Source organism: Pollicipes pollicipes, unplaced genomic scaffold (assembly GCF_011947565.3).
Source record: "Pollicipes pollicipes isolate AB1234 unplaced genomic scaffold, Ppol_2.1 Scaffold_4881;HRSCAF=5763_pilon_pilon_pilon, whole genome shotgun sequence".
NCBI lineage: Eukaryota > Metazoa > Arthropoda > Thecostraca > Pollicipedomorpha > Pollicipedidae > Pollicipes > Pollicipes pollicipes.
Genome location: NW_023596576.1, coordinates 7,512,518 through 7,534,042, shown reverse-complemented (window position 1 = coordinate 7,534,042; position 21,525 = coordinate 7,512,518). Strand labels below are relative to the sequence as shown.

Here is a 21,525-nt window from a genome sequence, read left to right as displayed (position 1 = left end):
GACACTGGAATCAGCTTAAGTCGGATCTCGGAGCAGCGCGCGGAAGACGGAAAGGAAGAGATCACTAAGCCTCGCGTCCCGGCACGACGACTCCGCCTGCCGCGGTGGCGGTGATGAGCCGCGACACGGAGCGGCGTGGGGCACGTGCGGGGGCAGGAGCCGAGCGAGGTGGGCTTGCGGGCCGGCACGGTACGACTGACCCAGCCGGCGAAGGCGCGGCTGACCCAGCCGCCCGCAGGCAAACATCCGCCGCCGGTCAGCAGGCCGAGTTTCTTCCCAGGCCCGGCCGCTGGGTCACCGGGTGTTGCCGCTGCTGAGCAGGCGGGACCCGAGGCCGCCGCCGTCCTCGGCCGACGACAGCCCAGAGGCGGGGCCAGCGCATCTGACGCTGGGGGCTGAAGGCGGGGCCGACGAAAAGGAATAAGACCTCAGGAATCCAGGCAGTGTCTCCGTTCTAACTTCCCCCACGATTTCCTTGGTAATAAGTGAGGTCATGCCCATTGTCCCAAGTTCCATAACGGAAAGCGCCCGTGTTTTCGACAAGATACGTGTTGTGCAAGCATGACCCCGAAAGGAGACCCTGGTTAGTCCAGCACGAATACTCGTGTCCCATTTCACACTTGCCTGTCCCCCGCCCATAGCCCATAACCTGCAGGCGTTCTAGTCTCTGACAGCCCTGCAATGCACACTGCACACTCGCAGAGCACGATTGTCACGACAGCTCTGGAGCAGCACATACCGGAATCACAAGCGACTCGCCGGCATAAACACACAGCTGTCGGTCCGTGCTGGAGAAAGACAGATAACGCCGCAAAAACTGCGAAACGGCCCCGTCACATGCTCCCAGTCCGACTTGACAAAACGCAGCGACCGGCGCTCGTCGCTGTCGCCGAGCAGTGTCCGCGGCCGCAAGAAATCGGCCGTGTCCGCCACCGGCGGGTGACTCACGGGACTCACGCGGTCCGGGCGCCCGCTCCTGCCCGACCCCGTTCGTGACACAGCCAATGACGGCCGAGCGGGACGGCTCGGGTCAGCGGTCGGCGATTTCACGGCGCCGCCAGCTGGCGCCCCGTCGTGGGCGAAACAAAGGAGTCGGTGGTGGACACGGGCGGAACGCGTCCTGCCGCCCAATGGAGTCACGAGGGGCGAGTCGCTGCGCTGAACACACCGATGACTGGCGGCTGGCTGATGCCGCCGGCGACCGAGCGCACACGTTCGGTGGCGGGTCCGGGATAATTATCCGATTCGCAAACGCACGAACTAGTTTTCGGTGCCCAACAGTTCCATCAGCGCATAACTGTGAGAGCATCGCTCGCAGCAGCGTTAGGGTCGGGTCGGATCAGGTCAGCGCGCGCACTAAGCGCCCATCTGTTCGTGAACCGGCGGGCGCGTCGCCAGCTGTTTGCGGGAGCGGGTTGGGTTTGCACAGCGGCGGGACGGTACCAGCTGCCCCTGACACGGGCACGACTGGCACGGCTGCAGTTGACCGCAACTCTCAGCGACGCTCTCGACTTTCTCGCGGCGTGCGCGGCGCGGCTGGCGACCTCAGCTGACCTTGCGCCGCCCCTCGCCGCCGATACAATCGCCTGCGTCGTCGCCCGCCGCCGGCGGACCTTCGTTACCGGCGCGCGCGGGGCGCGTCACCTTCGTCGCCGGCGCGCCGGCTCCGTGGCGCGCCTCGTTAGCGGCGAATGTGCCGCGATAGGCGCGAGATTGGCGCGGCAGGCGCCGGGATGGCGTGAGACGCGGACGCGCCGGGATCGTCGCGGGATTTTACCGCCGATACGGGCCGTTTAAGACCGTCCGCTGACGGGCCATGATCTCCATGGCGCCCCTAAAGGCCCGGCGACAACAACAGCCCAGCGGTGAAAAACAGAGCGGCTTTATCGTAGTAACAGGAGACGCATGCTAATTGGACGGTATTGGACAGATGCGGCTGATCACGGACCACAGATGGGGCGATGGGTTCGCCGCTCGCGCTATCGGTCCCCGGGCGTTAAACGGCTGTCCCGTCAGCACCCGCGCGGATCTGAACCGCGCCGTCCGCTCGAGCCCGACACACTCCGTCGAGAGTCACTCCGACACACTCCGCCGAGAGTCACGCGTCTGCTATCAGCCGGCTGTCAGTATGCCGCGTATGCGAGCTCAAAGCGCCGTCAACGCTAATCAGTGCCTTGCAGAACAAAGCTGGACTTTGTGCGGCGCTTCGAGAGATTAGATTCTGGATCTGGTGCACACGAGAGTGCATCGGATTCTGCCCGTTTTCACAGAAGCGATGTGAAATCCGGGCCACCCCGGGCCCTCGTCGAGACGCGTGTGTCGCACCCACCGCGACCCAAGGTAAACACTTTCACGTCTGTGTCCCATGTTGACAATCTTGACGGCTGTCAGTCAGATCATTTTTCAGTCGGAGGTGGTCTCCAGGTTATCAGCCGTCTATCGTTCCATCGCCTCGTCCAATCCCTGACGTCCGTGACATATCTCGCGACCAATCGATCAAACCGCACCGCACCTACAACGGAACTCGATGCCCGCCGCCCAGTAAGCCGAACACCACCCCGAAATCTGCCACCGTTAGCGCGTTTGGCCCGCCTGCCCGAGGATCAGCTGACCGCAGATCCCGGTCACCGAGCACCCTTGGCGTCCCACGACAGTAGCAGTTCGTTCCCACGCCCCGACCGCCTGGGGTACGCCGCACGCCGCCGTCGCAACATCACAGCTGCCGCCAAACCACGCCAAGGCCGGCCCACACCCAGACGCGTCAAAACCTGCCCAGACCCAGCCGGCCATGGGTGAGTAACGCGCTGCAGGCGGCGGCGGCGGCTCGCGGCGCGCGCCCCCACTGCCCGCCGCGCCGCGCGCCCCGCCCGCACAGGAGCACGGCTCACGGCGGTCGGCGTGCGCCGTGCAGCGCGCGTGCGGGCCTCAGCGTCGTGCCGCGCCGGCCTGACGGCGGCGTGTTTGCCGCCTGTCGGGCCCAGCGCGACCTCGGCAGGCCGGGGGAGCGAGCGAAGCCCGCCTCGGGGCGCCGGAGGTGGCCAGCGCCGCCGTTCCCGGGGGTGACGGCCTGCTCCGCGCGCGGCAGGTGGCGGCGGGGCGGGTGAGGGGGCCGGGGCAGCGGGGCCGCGACCGAGCGGCGGGTGCAGTCACGAGCCCGCCGCCCGGTCCGCAGCGCTGGTCGGGACGACCTGACGCTGGCGCCCAGGAACCGCGGAACAGAGGTGCCGTTCTCTGGAAGTTGTCGTCCAAGTCTAATCCGAAGTCCAAGAGCAGACTAGCTGCCCGGCCGAAAAGTCCAAAAAATCGGGTTGTCCACAATTTGCCATGTGTTTTTTCCTATTCGAATGAAACGGGTGCAAGTGATGCGTGGGCAAGTAATGTGGATCGTGAGCTGCCGTGGAAGTATCCGCAGTTCACAATTCTCATCAATGTCCTTTAACCTTGATAATCGCTAAGGTCGACGACGACAGTTTAGTCAGACGGTGAATGATAACAAATCGTAACTAGGTAAACAACTAGCACCACAAGCTCTCCTGAAGACATTGGTATCGACACCCTTTCAAATTGATGCCGTATATGACAAAAACTCTTGATCTCTTATTTCAAAAAAGTATTCTTATCTGGTGTGCTGCATCATCAACTTATTTATGTTCCAGAATGAAACAATAAAGACGAGCAGCATGAAGTCAGTTGAAATGCATATCGATTTGCGGCACGACAAAATTATATCGGCTGCCAAAAATTTCAAGGTCTCTGTCTATCCAATTTTAAAATTGGGCTTTGACAATTTTTGAAATTCCCAACATTTGGAGTACAATCGGCGCCTCATCTGTGAAACAGTGACATGGCGGAACGCTATCAATGTGGGACAGTAGAGCAGTGCTACGGCGAGCTAACACGATACTGAAGACCACCTTCTCGGACACGGACACAGATCGGAGCTGTTGCAGTCAATTTAGAATGAAGTAGAGAAACGTCAGCTGGTTCCTGGAACCTCCCCAACCAATCGACTGTGACGTCTGACACCTCTGGCTCTGACACCCTCCTCGATTGGTGGCCGCCGTACCAGCGAGCTGGCAGGGTGACTGACGTCACTGGAAACTTCACGTCCCCCCTCCCCGCTCGCAGCGAGGACGCCAGTCGCCGCCGCCGCCGCCGCCTCAGCCCCAGGCCGGCAGGTCCGCGGCGCAGGGCGAAACCGACGCCCTTGCGAGAGCAGCCAGGTCCACTTCCGCTCACAATCAGCCGCATTGTGAGGCGCCGGCGCCTCCGGACCGGCGCGCCTCGGTCGGGCCGATTCGCACGCGTGAGGCGCGCCTCTCGACGGCGCCGGCCGCCCGAGCCGCATACAGATCCGGCCGTCTGCCGGGCCGGCTCGCGCCGCACCCTGCCCGTGTCAGCGCTTCGGGCCATTAACGTCCCAGTTACAGCGGGTCACCTCGCAGGACGCGTCCAATCTCCGGCGGGGTGTTCGGCGCACCCCGGCGGTCGCGGGGCCGTGCTTGAGACCGGAGAAGTCGGAGGATGGGAAAGGATGTGTCAGGCTGTGGGAGGTGATATATTTATTGTTGATGGTAAATGAAGGATTGTGGTGCCCTTCAAAACAATTTTGCATCCCAAATTCTGAGCTGGTAATCCGTTGATTGAAGAGAAACGCTTTTTCAATCGGTCGGCCTCGGGTCGGTATAGTGGAAACATACACAGCCTGGTACCAAACAGGATATACCGCACTACAAGCCAACACTGACTCCGCTGCAGGTCCGACCACGAGTGCGCCGTCCCACAAAGCGGTCTTGAGCGGGGCTTAAGCAGGGCGTAGCAGCTTTGGTGGCGGGCGTTTTCCGCCAGGCGGCAGCAACAGGTGACGGTGCTCGGGCCAGCAGGCGACGCGGGCCTGCGCTGCGCACTGCGGGTCGTTAGCGGTCACGCCGGAACCGGGCCGGGACGGTTATGACCCCCGGGGGACATGACGCCGCACACTTATTACGACCGTGATTTACCGGAGCCGCCGGCAGCGGCGTAGCCAGGCGGCATGAAGGGAGGACCGCCGGCAGCGGCGTAACCAGGCGGCATGAAGGGAGGACCGCCGGCAGGGGCGTAGCTAAAGGAGTCAAAGACAGACACCCTACGACCGCACGTTGAGTGTCTCCTCCCTCGTGTCAACATCGATAGACCGTTAATTTGGACGCGGATACCAAGCGGACTTAAGTGTCCGACCTCCTCCCCGTTCCCCAGACGCTTGCACGGAACGCTGCCGGTCAGAAACAAGCCGCGTAACTCAGCCGCTAGCCGGCATGACTGTGTCACCAGGGGGAAGGTGAAGGGGTCCACATGTAGACCGGCCGGATCTGCAGTCGCCCCCCCCCCCCCCATCATCACCCCCACCACGCTGAGCTGTGTTTGGCGCTTCCGCCCTCCTCGAGGTCAATACACTGCCCCCCCCCCCCCACGCGGAGATCTGCGCCCAGTGAGTCACGGCGTCGGCACTTTTTATCACAACACGACTGGCACAGATGTCTCGCGGCGTCGCGGCCGGAGCAGACGCTCCGTCTGGACGCAGCTCGGCGGAGGAGCCGGCGACGGACAGGCCTGGCGAGCTGCACGCCGGCCCGGCATCCTCCGAACGGACCGGAATGTGGAAACACGCAGCCATACGTCCGGTGCAGTCGCCTTACAGAGATAAGGCGGCCAGTGGTTAGAGCGGACAGAGCGCTGGCAGGAGCAGGCCGTCATAAACAAAATAAACACACGAACAGACCCCGTGCTGGATTCTGGGTGGAATCTGGAATGGCTTCGGTATTTGTGGAATGGCTGTGATATGGCTAATGGATTCCACATATAATCACGCGCCCTTAAATATGGCGTAAATAACCATTATTGTTGAAGTTGACGTGCCTTAAAGCCAGAAATATGTGCGAGCCTTGGTTCCAAATTGGAAAAGAGCTTTATGGCTTTCCGTCTCAAGTGAAATACTAAATCGGGACTGGCAAAACTATATATGAAGTGTCTTCAGAAATCAAAAAGAATTTGTTGGAAGTCAAGGGTTGGTGCAGCTAAATGCGCGTTGGTTCGCGGCTTCAAAAATTTCGGTTTAGAAAGCACCAAATCCACCAGGTTGATATACGGATTCAGTGCCGGTACGTGCCTTCAGCGGACACTGTGCGAAGAAATAACAATGAAAATATCAATGTAGCATTGCCAAATGAAATGACGTTTGTGCTGTGGAGTGGGGAAATGCTTTGGACAATAACTCATGGACCACACGGCATGGCACAAGCTGTATCATTGCCACAAAACTACTTCGGAAATCACAACCCCGCGCCTTTAGACTTACAATCCTGCATCTACCACGTTAAATATTCAGGTCATCCTGGGCCGTTCTCGCAAACGCGAAAGAACGATTCAATCGCAATTGGAAGAATGTGAGCATCTTAATATGCATCACCCTTCAAACACCAGTGCATATATCAACTGCGTTCGGTGTCTGCGTCGAGGTGCTGCATAATTGCTGGCTGTTTACACCCGTGAAGCATCAGCATTAACTGAGGGCAGCTCCGTACTTTCAGCGAGCCTGACTCCCACCGCACACGCCCTCTGCATAAGATTAACGGCTTGCTTCGCATCTGCGTGCGCCGGACAAGGTGCGCCTGTGTTAAACGTGTGCACGATTGCCTCACAGTCGATAGTGCCTCGTTATCTCATCTTTGTCTCCCGTGTGTTTGACCAACACGCCCCGCGTAAACAGTGCCCTCGCCTTCCCCGACGGCAATCGTAATCACATGTTTGCGGACGCCGTGGGTTTTTGTGCCACTTTCGTTCGCAACAAATCACGGAGACCGGGCGTCGCGCCCGAGAAGAGGTCCTCTCGTTCTGAAGATGCGCATCGCACGCATAATCCCGCTCGTCAATCCTCGCAGCCCGGCACCGCCCTCCATTCCAGCTCGGTTGTGACGGGCTCCCCCAGCCCGACGCGCTCACCGCCGCGGGGTGTCGCTCCCACCGAGCGCGAGCCCCGCTGGCGGCCCGCCGGCCGGCCTGACGTCGGAGCGGCTCCGGGGGCAGGTGCGGGATGTGGACGGGCCCGCGGCGGTCCCGCACCCCACAGCCGGCGCAGCGTCAGTACACCACCCAGCGGCGGTTCTTGTCCAAACGGTCGCCGCGTGGCCACATTCCGCCCCCGACACGGCCAGCGGGCCGGCGAGACAAAGCGGCCGGCCGGCGGCGTGTTTGTTCAGGACGGGTCGAGAGCGGCGAGCTGCCGCGGCGGGCCCTTATCGCGCGGCCCGCCAGCTGCCGGCGGCGGCCGGCTGCCGGCAACGTGACCCCGCCGGGCGGTCAAGTGCCGGCGGCGGCCCCAGCGCGTCAGTCGGGCGGTCTCGAGGGGGCCGGACCGGGTGGAACGGCCCGGGGAAGAGGCGTGGGCGCCGCCGCGGCGCAGCCGACCCGTCGCCGTCTATCTGGCTGTCTAGAGTGCACGGAGCGCCCCGGCAGCTGGGAGCGTGTTCAGCAGGCGGCGTCTAACGCGCTCAAGTGGGTAATGGAGGGGAGCCTCCTTCTGCCGCGCTGCCAGCCTTCCGTCGCCAGCTGTCAACCTCAAATGAGACTTCACGATTCGTTCAGGGTCGCCTCTTGATCAAACGTACGAAGTCCGTTACAAAAACCGCTGTCGGGGCGCGGAGCGTTTCTTTCACGGGAAGCCACATATGCCACCCTCCCTTCCGAATCGTTACTCTTCCTTTGAATTTAATGTTTTTTTTTCGTTTTTGTTTTAAGACGTACAGCCCTTACAATGTTCTAAGACGGTTTACCTCGTCAAAGAATCTAAGATGGTAAAATTGCCCGAATAGTTGCTCCATCCATGTATTCCAGGCATGGTATGTTTTAAGACGATAAAACTCTACCACCGGCCCGTCCCCGAGACTAATTCCATTTCCCGTAACTTCCGCTAATCCTGTCTCCGGACCGGCGGCGCGCTTGGTCAGCCCCTGCAGTGTCGGAGCGGTGTCAACAGCCCGGGGCGGCGGCACGAGCGTGTAATCCGTCCGGCGCCGCGGCCGGCACGCGGCTGCCTCGTAACCCACAGAGGAGGCGGGAGCGGGGGCGGCTCCGCTGAGCTGCGGCGCTCCGCGGCCGCCACCCACCTGGTGAGCCCGTCCCGTCACCACCGGGGGACGGACGGTGACGGCGAGCGGCGGCGGGCTCGGCGCCGGGGGACGGGAGGCGAGAGACAGAACCGGGCTGGGCCCATGCCAGCTGGGCTGACACAACACCTGGGGCAGTATTGACCGTGTGCCGCTCTGCTCGACTCATGGAATGTTTATGACTACGCCCCACGCCCCTGACAGGAATACGGTCTATCCTCAACAGAGCGATGTCCTATATAATTCCCAGTAAACAACGTATATTACCGACAGCTCAGCAAACATGATAAATCTTGCGTGTGACTCACGAGTTGTAACGCACCGGGCAAACACTCCTATCTAGTCCAAACCATGATAGCGCGATATGCTACCCAGTGCAGAGAGGGGGCGGGGGAGGGTCTCGCCTTGTCTCGAGACAGAAGCTATCGAGGCGGAGGTATACAGACGGAGACATCGAGGCATCCAGACGGAAACATCGAGGCGGGACCCACCTCACGATTGTCGCGCGGCGCGGAGGTCGGCGAGCCGGCCGACTGCAGGTCGTCGTGCGTCCTCAGCTGGCCGTAGTTGGCGAAGACCATGGAGGAGGGCCGCGAGGCCCGCTTCTTGTCCACCAGCATGGCGTCCGCTCGCCTGCGAACCAGGCGGTGCGGTGTTACGGACGGGCCGCGGCAGGGCCGGACAGGGCGGGGACCAGCGCGGACCGCGCCGGAACCGGAACAGGACGACACCAGAGCCAGGACAGGCACCGAGACCCATCGGGACCAGGGCCGGGAACGACAGCAGACTAGGACCTCCACGTACCGGGACTGAAACATGACCGGGGTTGGTCCTGGCGAAGCACGCTCAGACCAGCCGCTGGTCCGCTGTGTCAGCCGACCACATTTGCGTGCGTTGTCGCTGGTGAGGGGTGCGTTTTTGCCGCGCCATTCCGGTCGGCTGGTGACGGGCGGGAGAGGGGGACGGCACATAACCCTCACGCTCGGTCGCACGGTGCCGGGCTGTCGGCTGCGGCCGCGAGTCAGGTGGGCTGGGGCTCACTCAGCTGCTCACCTCGGTCTCGGGCTCCAGACGACAAACACGGTGCCCGCCCGCACTGCCCACGGCCTCCCCGCTCCACGCGCACACCAACACTGCGCGACCACCGCACGCGTACGGACGGCGCTCGGTCGCGCGACCGTCCTGCCACCTGGCGGCCGAGACTCGCGCCAACCGGCGGCCGCGGACGAAGGGGCGACTTCCTCGCCGGGTTTTTCTGAGGCGCGGATCCGCAGAACGCCGGCAGAGGCTCCCACGCCTGATCGGCGCGGCGCGATACGCGACAGCGAAAGGGCCCCCGATTCGCCGAGACAGGGAGATGCCGATCACGTGACGCGGCGGCTGTGGTCGGAGCGGCGGCCCCTTCCGACCACCTGGCCCGGGGCAGCCGGCGCCCGCGGGGCCCGACGGCGGCCGGCGGCGGCCGTGACCGCAGCGGCGCGACGACCCGTCCGGCGGGTGGCCGGCGGCGGCGTCTGCGTTTCCTTTTTCTGGCGGCGGCGGCGGTGGCCGGAGCCGGGTCGGGTGTCGGAGGAGCCGTCGTCACGCGACGGGCGCGCCACACCTGCTCCCCGGGGCCGAGCGTCCCGTCCGCCTCACCCACGGGTCTCCGGGCGGAACCACAGCTGGGGAACGGGCCGCCCGTGATGCCGACTTTCTCTGCGGCAGTGGTGGTGTGAGCGTGCGTGTCTCGTGCTTCTGCCGAGCTCCTGGCGCGGACACGCCGACCGCCGCACGCTGCACTAGGAGCCATGCGTTCGGTGACGGACATGGTGCCTGTAATTAGCAGGACGAAATGGCTGAAGTCGAGAAGAAATTCCTTGAATCTCTCACGACTGTAGGTTGTTCTATTTGAACCGTCACGCAGAATATTACTTTGTACCATACGGAGCATCGTGGCACCTATATTGGAGAATACGTTCCATCCGGTAGCGGGCAACGTGATCTCTACGGAACCGGAACCCCTTGGCTGAAGTCTTTGAGGCAAGATGGAAACGCAGTGGTCCAGAGGAGACTATCAAAATGTCTGCATTGGTCAGGCACTCTCCCACCACAGTGGTGCCTGTGGTAAGACTTTAGGCAGACTCTTCAGGACATAACTTTTCATCACCAGACACTCCCGGTCTCACAGTGGTCCATGTGTTCATATTAGAGTGTTCATGGCTCACGAGAGGCTGGAAGTAAAAACGGAATGGTGAGCGTAAGATATACTGCCCTGTATGTAACCAATCAAAGCGAACGCCTCCGCAGTGGCTGTCCATTTCTTCTGTCACGTGGGCAGCGGCAATAGATAGATAGATACCGCGCCGGAGCTAAATCCACCCCCTCCTGCGCTATCGCGGCTAGCGCCTATCCAATATTTCAGCGACCAATCATGCGAACAATTGTCTGAACTCGGTGGCACAGCCCTGTGATTGGTTCAAACCTTCGTATCGAGGACAAGGTTAGCGAAAACAGGGGAATCATGCCGATCGGAGGCAGCGGCCAACGCCGAAAGCGGCCCGCCCCACAATACTGCGACAATGTCAGCCACATGACCTCTGACCCAGCCTGAGACGGCGGTCAGTGTCGCCGACGCCGGCCCACTCAGAGGTCACTGGGCGTGTTCCGCAGGTCACGGAGGCCGTCAGGTCAGGCCACGGAGGATGAGGTCATGGCGAGTCCATGTCGTGACTATAAACAGCAGTGCTTCTCACTGATTGTTTTGACCACGGGGGCAGTTTGGTTTGAGGACCTGCTGGGGCAGTTTGGTTTGAGGACCTGCTGGGGCAGTTTGGTTTGAGGACCTGCTGGGGCAGTTTGGTTTGAGGACCTGCTGGGGCAGTTTGGTTTGAGGACCTGCTGGGGCAGTTTGGTTTGAGGACCTGCTGGGGCAGTTTGGTTTGAGGACCCGCTCGTTTCCAGCCGTCGTTGGCTTCCGTCTTTTCATGGCCACTAAATCACAATGAGAAGGCTGAATATGCTCCTGTTTTAGCACCGTCACTTCAATTATGGTTGTCTTCATAAACTGGAACGATTCACCTGCGACTGGTGTATCTATTTTACAGTAGTTTTGCGGCAATGTGGTCTGCGTGTTCGACATGGCGCAGTCCACATCTGAAATTGCCAATGATCACATCGACATCGGGTAGTGGCCGAGGATAAAGTACAATTATGCATCCCAGTAGTTTCCGTCATCGCGAAGTCATGGGATCGTTTATCGAGATTCAAATCACTCAGAGATATGGAAGGCAAATGGAGATTGTCAGATGATAACTGGGCATTTTACATTTTGAAGCGTGCAGCAATTTGTAGAAACTCAACTCCCATGCCATGAGATGCGCACAGCATTACACCTATGTCTTTGAGACGAGTAACATGAACACATGCTGGTGATGGCTACAGCGTGCAAGCGGGCTCTAACAGTTAGAGGCCGCAGGTACAAAAAGTTAGTGCTGAGAAACCCCAGCTTAAGACCCATGCCGGTCAATTGGTTGCATTCTCCCTGTCATAAATTGCTACCTCTGAAACATCTTTGCTGCAGTGTTGCATGGAAAAGTGACCAAAACAGCCTAACCAGAGGCTATTCCTGACTTCAATAGGTGCACACAAGCGCGTCAGGGAAACACGCAGACCATCATCAGCCCGTCAGGGGTTTGTTCAAATCAGCACGCAGCACGCTATGCCGCATTCATACGGAATGATGCACCGGATCACCAGGAGCCCCACATTCACCCGCCAAAACAATACGCGAGGAAAGCTGCCTGCGCCGCGCTCTGCAACACTGCAGCTGCACCAAATCCGGAGCCGAACCCGTACGTGGAGCGGCGCCCGGTCCGCAGTAATGGCGGCGGGTCAGCGGGGAGCGAGCGCCGGTTCGCACGAGGCCCGCTGCCGAGCGGGCCCGCAGCTGAGCCCATCAGACCGTGTCGGCCTCGCGGATGACACGCCGCCGACTCGGCGGAGCTGACAGCGCCCGCGGCCCTGCTCCCAGTACAATGGCGCTGCAGGTGCGGGTCACGCGAGGGCCCGCGAGCCTCGGCCTGTCCCGCTGTGCGGGTGGAAACCCGGCGTCACTGCCGTGCCCTTCGCTCGCGGCCCGTCCCGGACGTCTCCAACGGCAGTCGGTGCTCCGAGTGGACAGGCAGTGTAAGTCAAGCGTGAGATTACCGGGGCTGCCGTGCCATTTGCCTTCTCAACGCAACATGACGTTCACAAACCGTAGCCGTTTGTAACGTTCATGGTCACAATTACCCACTGCCATCCATGCGTAATAAAAGCATGCATTCCTCACGTTTGTACTATAGCATCTCAAATTGGTCCTGTTCTAGTTGAGGCATTGTAGAAGGTAAGTTGCAGCATGTTTCGGAGTGTAGCTAGCGTCGCTGCCTACCCTTCTCTCGAAAGGTTTGGCGTATCTCTACCAAAATGCGTGACTGCAATGCGCAGTACTCGTTCTGTTGCGTGTGTGAGTCTCCCTGTCAGCTGTGTGAACATCAGAGCGATTACAGCCGAGACGTCAATAGATCTGTCATCATATCCGCCCCTCCATAACCTTCCCCTCCCCCATCAGGTCAAGGACTGCCCCCAGCCACCGCCCGTCAATACCTCGACGCCTGCCGCCCCCCGCCGAGGGGCGGGCGTCCCAGCGCGAGCAGCCGGGGCAGCAAGCCCACGCGCCTCGCACGGCGCCCCGCCCAGGCGTTGGCTGACCCCGGCCTGCCAGACGCCGGTCCCGGGTGGCGTGCGGCGGTGACGCCGGCGCCGTCACAGCGCGAGTGACGGCTCCCACGCCAGCGCAGGAAGCGGCGCTCGCCCCGTCTGATTACGCGCGCCGGCCGGCGGCCCATTACGGGACGGGCCACGGCGGCGTTTGCTGTGGTAGCGGCGCGAATTAAGGGGTGAGGGAAGGATCAAACAAGACATCCCACTCAGGCCGCTGGGGACCAGTGGCTCCCGCGACGGGCCCGTATTGGTTTATTGCCGACGTGTTGCCTGTCCAGGGAGCGGTTACAGCATTGGTTTGAGGCTGCGGATCAATCTGATAATGTGCGCGCTCTCACTCGGTAATTAACCGATTCATCCAAGTCACAGGCGGCATGTGTCAGACGTGAAACTTCTGCTGTTGTGCTGCCGCGAGGAATTCAGGCAAGATGACAGCGCGCCACGAACTATCGGCCGCTTGGCGAGGCCCCGCTCCAGTGGATTAGAACCGCGGCTGAACACAGAGCACGGCCGCACAGAGCACTCGATCAGGTGTCCAGAGGAGCACCGGCTCCCGAGGGTTCCCGTGACCGTGGCAGCGGGCGTGGCTGGCGGCAGAGCTTCTGCTTCTTCAGAGGTCCCAGCTGGTCGGCGCGCAGCGACATGGTGAGGCGCGGGGTCGGGCTCTGTTATCGGATCCCGGCGAAGGCGTTCTGCTCGACCCCCGTGCGGGGAGGTGGGGACTCCGACTGCTCTCCAAACCCAAACCTCGCTGGAAAGGGCGCGGTCTCAGCTGCTCCGCTGTGATCAGTTGAGTCTGGTCGCAGCGATCCCAGGTCGCCAGGCAATTTCCAACGGTCTCTTTGACCCCAATGGCGGAGATCCTGATCAGCCACACAATCAAGTTCACAGTGGTAGCTGCCATCCCGAATCTGCCCCCGAGCTGGACAGCAGGCATGGCGCTGGCCCCAGGCGTTACGCTCCCATTTGCCACTTACATTCCCATGATATCGATTATCCCGTCGCTGGAAATCAAAAGTCGATCAGGGTCGCCGAAGAAAGGCCTCTTGACAGCAGCTCATCAGGCGACCCTGCTACCGTGACCTCCGTCGCGCCCTGGCCTCTTACGCAATGTCACGCCGCCAAGCACGCCACGCGTCACGCGCCGCGCATGCGTGAGAGAGCGCGTGTCGTAAATCCCACATGCGTCTTATGGCGGGGGCGTCTTTTACTACGCCATACTGTGGTCATATGAATACCAAAGGTGACCATCACAGGGATCTTAGATGGGCCCTTCATACTCCAATCCACACAGGGGATCTCAGATGGGCGCTACATACCTCAATGCACAACCGGTAAAGCCTTTGACCGCTCCGTCCAGCCTACATTCTTTCGCGGCACTTACAGTGCAATTCATTCAGCGCGCAAAGAGCTGGGACAACTGAGCCGTCACCGGCCGGCACCTCCGCTGTGCAGCGGTACAAAACCGCACGCACGCGCTGGGCAGAGCGCGCCGCGTGCAGAACTGCCGCGCGCCTGGGAGGCCGGGGAGCGGCCTCCGCAGCTGACCGCAGCGGTCGCCTGCGGTCCTCCCTGGAATGTCGCTCCCTTCCCGGCTGGGGGTCGTCGTCCGGTCGGCAGCGGTGCCGCCCCGGCTCTCCGGGCCGTCCCGGCTGCGGCGTTCGCTCTCGGGTGTCCGCCGGCCCGGACAGGCCGGCCGGCGGCGCGGCTTCCTGCGCCGCGTGCGCCGCCGCCGCGCCAGTTTTTGCCGCCGGTGGCGGACACCGGACCCGGCCACCGGCTGGACTCATCTGCATCCGGGACTAGGGAACGGAGAGGGTGGGGGATGGGAGCGAGTCGGGGCACGCAGGAGTCTCAGCTACGGACTGGACTCCGTGCAGCTCGACTCGGAAGCGCCATGTGCTGCCGGCTCGACTCACCGACTCCCAGTCCGTAGACTCGTCCCTAACCGCCCGAGTCGGAGTGCGCAGTCGGAGTCCGACGGCACATCTGCGCCATGCAGGACCTGGGAGTCCGATCTCATCGTCGGCAGCTCATCATGCAAACAGCCGGCGCCGCGCGGTATTGTCCGGAACGGCAGATGGGTCGCCGTGACCGGCGGCCCACCAGCGGCCGGCGGACAATTCCAATACCGACCGCTTAGCTTGTGATCTGGCTGCAAAACAGTCCCGGATGTCTGCAGGTCAGCCCGAGGTCCTGCTGCACACGTGGGTGGTCGATCGACCTCGGTTCGGCACGTCGGGAATCCGGCGACGGCGACCATCGGGCCTCCCGTCATCGCGCTGCCTACCAACTGAAACAGCTCAGCAACCCGCCTCATCGTCATAAAAACGACGTTTCAATCGCTGTCAGTGTTGTGATGCACTGTGCGCAGCAGGCGACTCGTGTTGCTGTTTGCTTTTTATGACGTTTTTGGTGCCGGTGTCGTCGTTGAACCTGGAGTCACCGGACACGCCAGGAAGCCCCGGCCTCAGTCGGGGCACGGGACCCACCACCGAGACCTGGTCCCAGTGGAGCCCCGACACCCCCACCGGGCCCTGGTCCCAGGCGGGAGCCGAGACCCCTCGCCGGCCCCAGGTCGCGAAGAGACGCAGGACCCGCTACCGGGCCTTGGTCACAGGCGGGACACAGACCCGTCGTCCAGTTCTTGCCGTAGATGGCAGCCGGCGCTGGTCTCGTCACCCCCGGCCGAGCCCTGGAGTCACCTCCACGGATTGTCGCGACGGCCGCGCGGCCGGAGGTCGGCGGCACCGCTGGAGGACCGGCCGGCTGTGACGTGCCATTGTGCCGTTCAGGTGTGCCGTGACCGTGTGTGCCGTGACCGTGTGCCGACACCCGTGGCAGGGTTACCGTCGGTCACGCAAGGTCAAACCGCCCCCGGCTGCCGGCCAGGCACAGCTCGTCCAACGGCACGGATTGCAGGGGGGGGGGGGGGCGTGTGATGTTTGGTGGAAGGGGTGGAGAGGGAGCAGAAGCCATGTATGGATAGTAAGTACCTCGCGATTTTAAGACGCGGTCCAGAATGTCGTGGTCCGGTCCCTGGAGGACGACCTTGACTGCGTCTGCCGTGGCGCCCGGAATCCGGGAAGTGCTTAGTGCGGCTGGACACTGGTTGGAAGCATTTTGAGGCGATGCTGCGGTTGCCGTGGTTGGCTTTGGCACTGCTCGCAGGCCCACTGCTCTGTGGCCGGTCCCACGGGTGCGCCAAAACAGTGTTACATAGTATGGGGTGTATTGGGCGAACAACGACGCGCCGTTTGCGCATAATGTTACGGATGGGCGCTTTTGAGCACAACAGGAATCTTGCTGACAGAAAAAAATGTTTGTGGATTTTTCTGTATATGGGGTTCTTTCTAGGGAATTAGCTCTGGTATGTCGAGATATCCTGGCCTCTAACCGGCTCTTGCATAGTGCGCACCTAGCGCGCCTGGCATTTTAGAGTCACCGATTGATTCACTTGACATAAGTCAAAGTTTTATGTTATGTATGTTTATGTAAAGTTTCGCCGTTTCTGTACATATCTGCATAAACAATAGAAGCAATCTATACATCGCCCATATTTCAGGCAGACATCTGATACTAGGCGTCCTCCAGCGCGCTCATCGGGTCACTGCGCGCCTTACGGACAGCAGCCCGGCCCGGCCGGTCAGTTGTGTTCCTCGCAAGCCTGAAAGGCATGAGGCGTTCCAAAAAAGAACTTAACGCGTCTTCCACCGGCGACTGCGGCTAAAGACACGCTGCAGCGTTGTCTAACGCGCGCTCTCGCCGGCTGCTGCTGCTGTCGCCACTGCAGCGCCACTGTTGTTTTCAGCGGCCTGGGCGATCCGCACAGCGCCAGCTAGCACAAAACACTGGATCGAGAACGGCAGAAATAACACGGCTACATTTGGTAAGCTAAAAATGAACTTAGTGGCATATATGACCATAGCAATCAGCTACTGACGACAGCCATATTTCGCTTGTGGCAAGCGTCTGAGGAACATATTTGGCCGTGAATTTCTATGAAGTAGAGAATGCGCTTACGAACGGCAGAAGTTGCGTCTGCTCCGTGACTGTGATGGCCGCATTGCATACTGTACCAATGCGTTAGCCTGCGCATGCGCGCACGCAGACCCAGGTGACTGGCGTCTGCGCTTGATAACGTCTGGAACAACGGCACGGAATGTGTGCCATTCACACGCAGCGTAGGCTGCGTGGGCTTATAGCACTACAGAGCGTAGCAGACGAGATCCTAACTCGCGATGGATCAGCCCAGGCTTATCCGTTGTCTAATATCTGATGTGCCGAAATTAAGCCAGTGCTCACAGCATTACGCCCGCAAAGTCCTGCACCGACGTCTGATCCTACTAATGCTAAACCCCAGAAGCTCTGTCGTGCAGAGACGCAGCTCACACCCCCAGACTTAACAAGGCCGAGCGGCGGACGCAGGGTCTGTGCAGAGCCGTTCCTCGGGCCGCCGGCGCCCCGGCAGCTGCCTCGGAACGCACCGCACACAGCCCAGCCGTGCCGGCGCCCCGGCAGCTGCCTCGGAACGCACCGCACACAGCCCAGCCGTGCCGGCGCCTCGGCAGCTGCCTCGGAATGCACCGCACACAGCCCAGCCGCGCCGGCGCCTCGGCAGCTGCCCCGGAACGCACCGCACACAGCCCAGCCGCGCCGGCGGGCCGGCAGGAAGTAATCAGGCCTGACTGGCGGCTGGCAGTAACGCGGCGCGAATGGCCAGTGCGGAAGGCGGGCATTTCCGGAGGCTATTCATTCGCACTTGATTCCAAAGTCATTCGTTGTCCAGCGGTGCTGGGGACGCTGTGGAGCCGGTGTGGGCATGCCAGACGGCCTTGTCGAACTGTCAGGAGCCTTGACGTCCAATATGGGGCGCCGACAGGTCCAGAGGGGAGAGAGAGGGAGAGAGATAGAGAGAGAGAGAGAGAGAGAGAGAGGAGAGAGAGAGAGAGAGAGAGAGAGAGAGAGAGAGAGAGAGAGAGAGAGAGAGAGAGAGAGAGAGAGAGAGAGAGAGAGAGGAGAGAGTGAGGGAGGAGTGAGGGAGGGAGGGAGGGAGGGAGAGAGGGAGAGAGAGAGGAGAAGAGTTCCAGAGGATAGAGTCTTGTCTTGTCGCTTGTCTTCGCCCTGTACGAAGAATGATTGGCCAGGGCATGCTGGTGCTCAATTAGGCGTGATATCCGCTGGGATGCCGGTGGTTCCGAGGAGAGGAGACTGGAAAAAGTCGTCTCTGGAGGCTAGTACCCGCTGGCCATTCGGTTAGTACATTCGGCCGCAACGGAAGACACCTACCCGCAATTAAAGCTGAAGGCGGTTTGGTGATTGAGCCCCCGCAGGACCTTGACTACAATTAAATGATGTCGATAAGCGAGACGCACAGCAAGGGCCATGGTCGCCTAATGACAGCAGGTATTATTATTTGGTTATAATAATAAGGTATTACGATTCGATTACGTAACCGCACCAATCTGAGAAATCCGGTCTATTTCGATTATGTAAATGGTCATTGAACAGGTGACGAGCACTTTGGTAATTCGCCGGCAGCAGCCTTTCCTTTTCTGACGAATTCACAAGCCGAGTGGCCAGTAGGCAGTGTCCTTAACGCTTCTGAAAGTTATGCCCGAGGCGTTCTGACCTTTCTGAGGCGAAACGAATGGGCGGCGCTCACTGGCTTCCCGTCACCCAGACGAATACCGAAATACCATACATCAAGCTAATGAATAGGTAAATTAATCTGACACCAGCTCATACAATTGCTCAATTTTAATAATCGGCATAATGAGGCGGCACAGGACACGGCGGCAGCGGCGCCGGCTGCCAGCCCCGGAGCCCTCACGCCGCCAGCGGAGGACCCTGCCGGTCCCCGCCGGAGGCGGTCGGCGCGTGTGAACCGGCCTGCAGCTCGAGCGGCCGGTGGACCCGGCCAAGCCAAGCCACACCTCCTGCTCAGTGCGACCCGTGGACAGTTCATTACCGCTAATGGCTTCCTGCCGCCGAGGCGGGCCGTTACACAATGGATTTCACCTTTGCTCCGGTAACTGCGGATTTATGCGTTTCCACGACCTCTCCATGGAGAGAAACTGGGGGCAAAACAATTACCCCGCGTGCTCTCATTACCCATGGTAATGCATTTGAGTGTGAATGGATCTCAGTCGCGCACATTCCATCGTCCTGGGTGGGAGGCACCTGGCAGCCCCTGTATATCACGATTGCTCCACCAAAGGGATATACGCAGGATTTCACAATGTGTGGGGGGGGGGGGCACATGTCAAAGGTTTTCCTGAAAACCGAGTTGACAATTTTTTGGTCGTAAATCAATGTCGTATGTTCGTTCTTTGGGATTTTTACAAGCATACCTGACTTTTTAACTGGAAGCATCTAATCGCGTGTATACCAATACATGTCACAAATTTGGTAGCGGAAAGCGCGGCACGTGTTCCCGGGCTATTATGTACGTACGCCCACCCCTGCCAGACCAACACTTAAACACAGCTTCTCGAGCTCAGAAGCTGTGCATAATTCGTATTCAGACCCCCCCCCCCCCCCCCCCCCCCTCCTCCTCCCCATCACGCCCAGCATCTCACTGAAACGTGAACAACGAACACCAATCACGTTCCATGTTACTTCGGGGCACAACCAATCACGTTCCATGTTACTTCGGGGCACAACCAATCACGTTCCATGTTACTTCGGGGCAAAACACGACAGCACCCGGAGACAGCACACTCCCCGTGATTTGGCCGCACGCCGCGCTGATAACCGTCATGTAGCCAACACACCATACCGGTCCGAGCCACCAATTTGGCGCACATCGGCGCACAGTGGCGCTCTCCGTGACCTCGCGCTGGGCGACAGCGGCCGATCACGGCGCTGCGCCGCGGACGGACTAGGCTCCGGGGCGGCGGGCTTCCGGCCGACTCTGTCATCTGACGCCCCCGCCACCGTCATAAACAATCACGAGGCCTCGAAATAGAGCTCATGACGGCCCAATGTCAGCAGTCCTAGCAGTGAGTCAGCCCGGGGCGGATCGACCTGCCAGTCTGCAGACCATCGCGGGAGGGGGGGGGGGGGGGCGAGGCCCCTGGCGAGGGGAGGCCCAGGCCCCGAGGTGCCCTGGCACGGCTGGGGTCCCTCACCACTGGTCTTCTGGCGGGGATGGGGTCAGGGGCCCGCGATTTTTCAGAAGAAATCAGGCTGCGGTCTCAGTGTTCGGTTCGGATACCAATGAGTCCATGTCGATATGAAGCCAACGGCCCACCGACTGGGCCTCAACAGCGACGCGACAGTGCGACTGGGCCTCGACAGCGACGCGACAGTTCCCTGAGAGTAGCATACTTTGACCGACAGTCCATAAAATGGGAGTCTCTTTCGATTATTTTACGACGCATCCAATCTGTACGATCATTAACTTCAGAATATCTTACAAGCCAAGTGAATGTGAGACAAAACGAAACAAAAAATATAACTATGGAGTGCAGCCTTCTCGAACCAATAACCTTATGCATAAATCCTCATAAAAGCATGGTGAAGAATGCGGTATTGCAGGTATGACAGTGATGGCATCAGCCTCGACTTGAGCGTGGTGTGGCTGACCATACTAACTTTTAAGACCGATCTATTGGTGGAAAGCATCTATGTTTTCTGAGTTGCGCACGTATTTTGCTGATTATGCTCACCATAGCATTCGTCATCCTTTTTACTAAGCTACTATGAATAAAGGAGTTGACAAATAGCTTTACATTCTTTGCTAAGAGTGAGTAAATTATAATAGTTGATGGATTGACTATTTGAATCCTAAAAATGTGAGACATCTCATCCAAAAGAAAAAAGGAAGATTGTACAGCAGATTGGTCCAGTCCTTGTATGTCAAGCCGTAAATGTCACTGGACCTGACGTATACACGCTTCTTGACCTTGCGATGCAGGTAAAAATAACCAGGGGAGAAGGCTTAGAGTTAATTGGCCGTTAATCAGCGCACAGTTCCACTCGTCTTATAAGCACGCGAGGGTATAGAAGTAAGCAGCAGATCAGGCCGCAGTCCATCGGCGGCATTGGTAGAAATAAACTGGCTATTGGCGATGTACTCACGACTCCAGACACTCTGAAAATAAATATTAACTTTATTGCATTGTGTGCAATCACTGCCGGTTTAGAAAGCGCTTCATGTGATAAGCATATACGCACATAACAAAATCAGAACCTGAGCGCAATAGGGAGGGGGGTAATACGAATAAGATACCAGCGATGGCAAGCATAGAAGGTTTCGCTTGAAGTGCACCAGCTATATTATTTTCTCCACTAGTCATACCACAGTTAGACGCCACCAGGTCCACATAAAACCAAGATCGGACGGGGAGTGTCGTAACTAAGACGGAGCTGACAGCCTATGTATGAATGAAATAAACTTGGAAAACGGCTCGGTAAACATGGGTGGGGAAGATAGACCTATTTTTGGAAAACCCACTGCCCGGAAGCCATAGTGCCCGGAATGACCACTCCTGGAATACCCACGTTCGGGACTCTGAGCGTGGGTATGCGCATGGGCTGCATACCCATGCGCATGCAGTTGGAAAATCCGTGGGGCATCGTCACATGACACCCAAACAGTTGCGTTACCGGCATTAGAATAGCGCCTCCAGGGCGT

The 21,525-nt window shown here is 59.7% G+C and overlaps 1 protein-coding gene across 1 annotated transcript in view; it reads right to left on the bottom strand.

The window, feature by feature from the left end:
* Positions 1-21,525, bottom strand: part of LOC119099719 (uncharacterized) — a 44,772-nt gene that overhangs the window by 12,435 nt on the left and 10,812 nt on the right. The window contains exon 2 of the mRNA XM_037222782.1: positions 8,633-8,774. Coding sequence (XP_037078677.1) covers positions 8,633-8,774 — 142 coding nt within the window. The remainder of the gene's footprint in view (positions 1-8,632; positions 8,775-21,525) is intronic.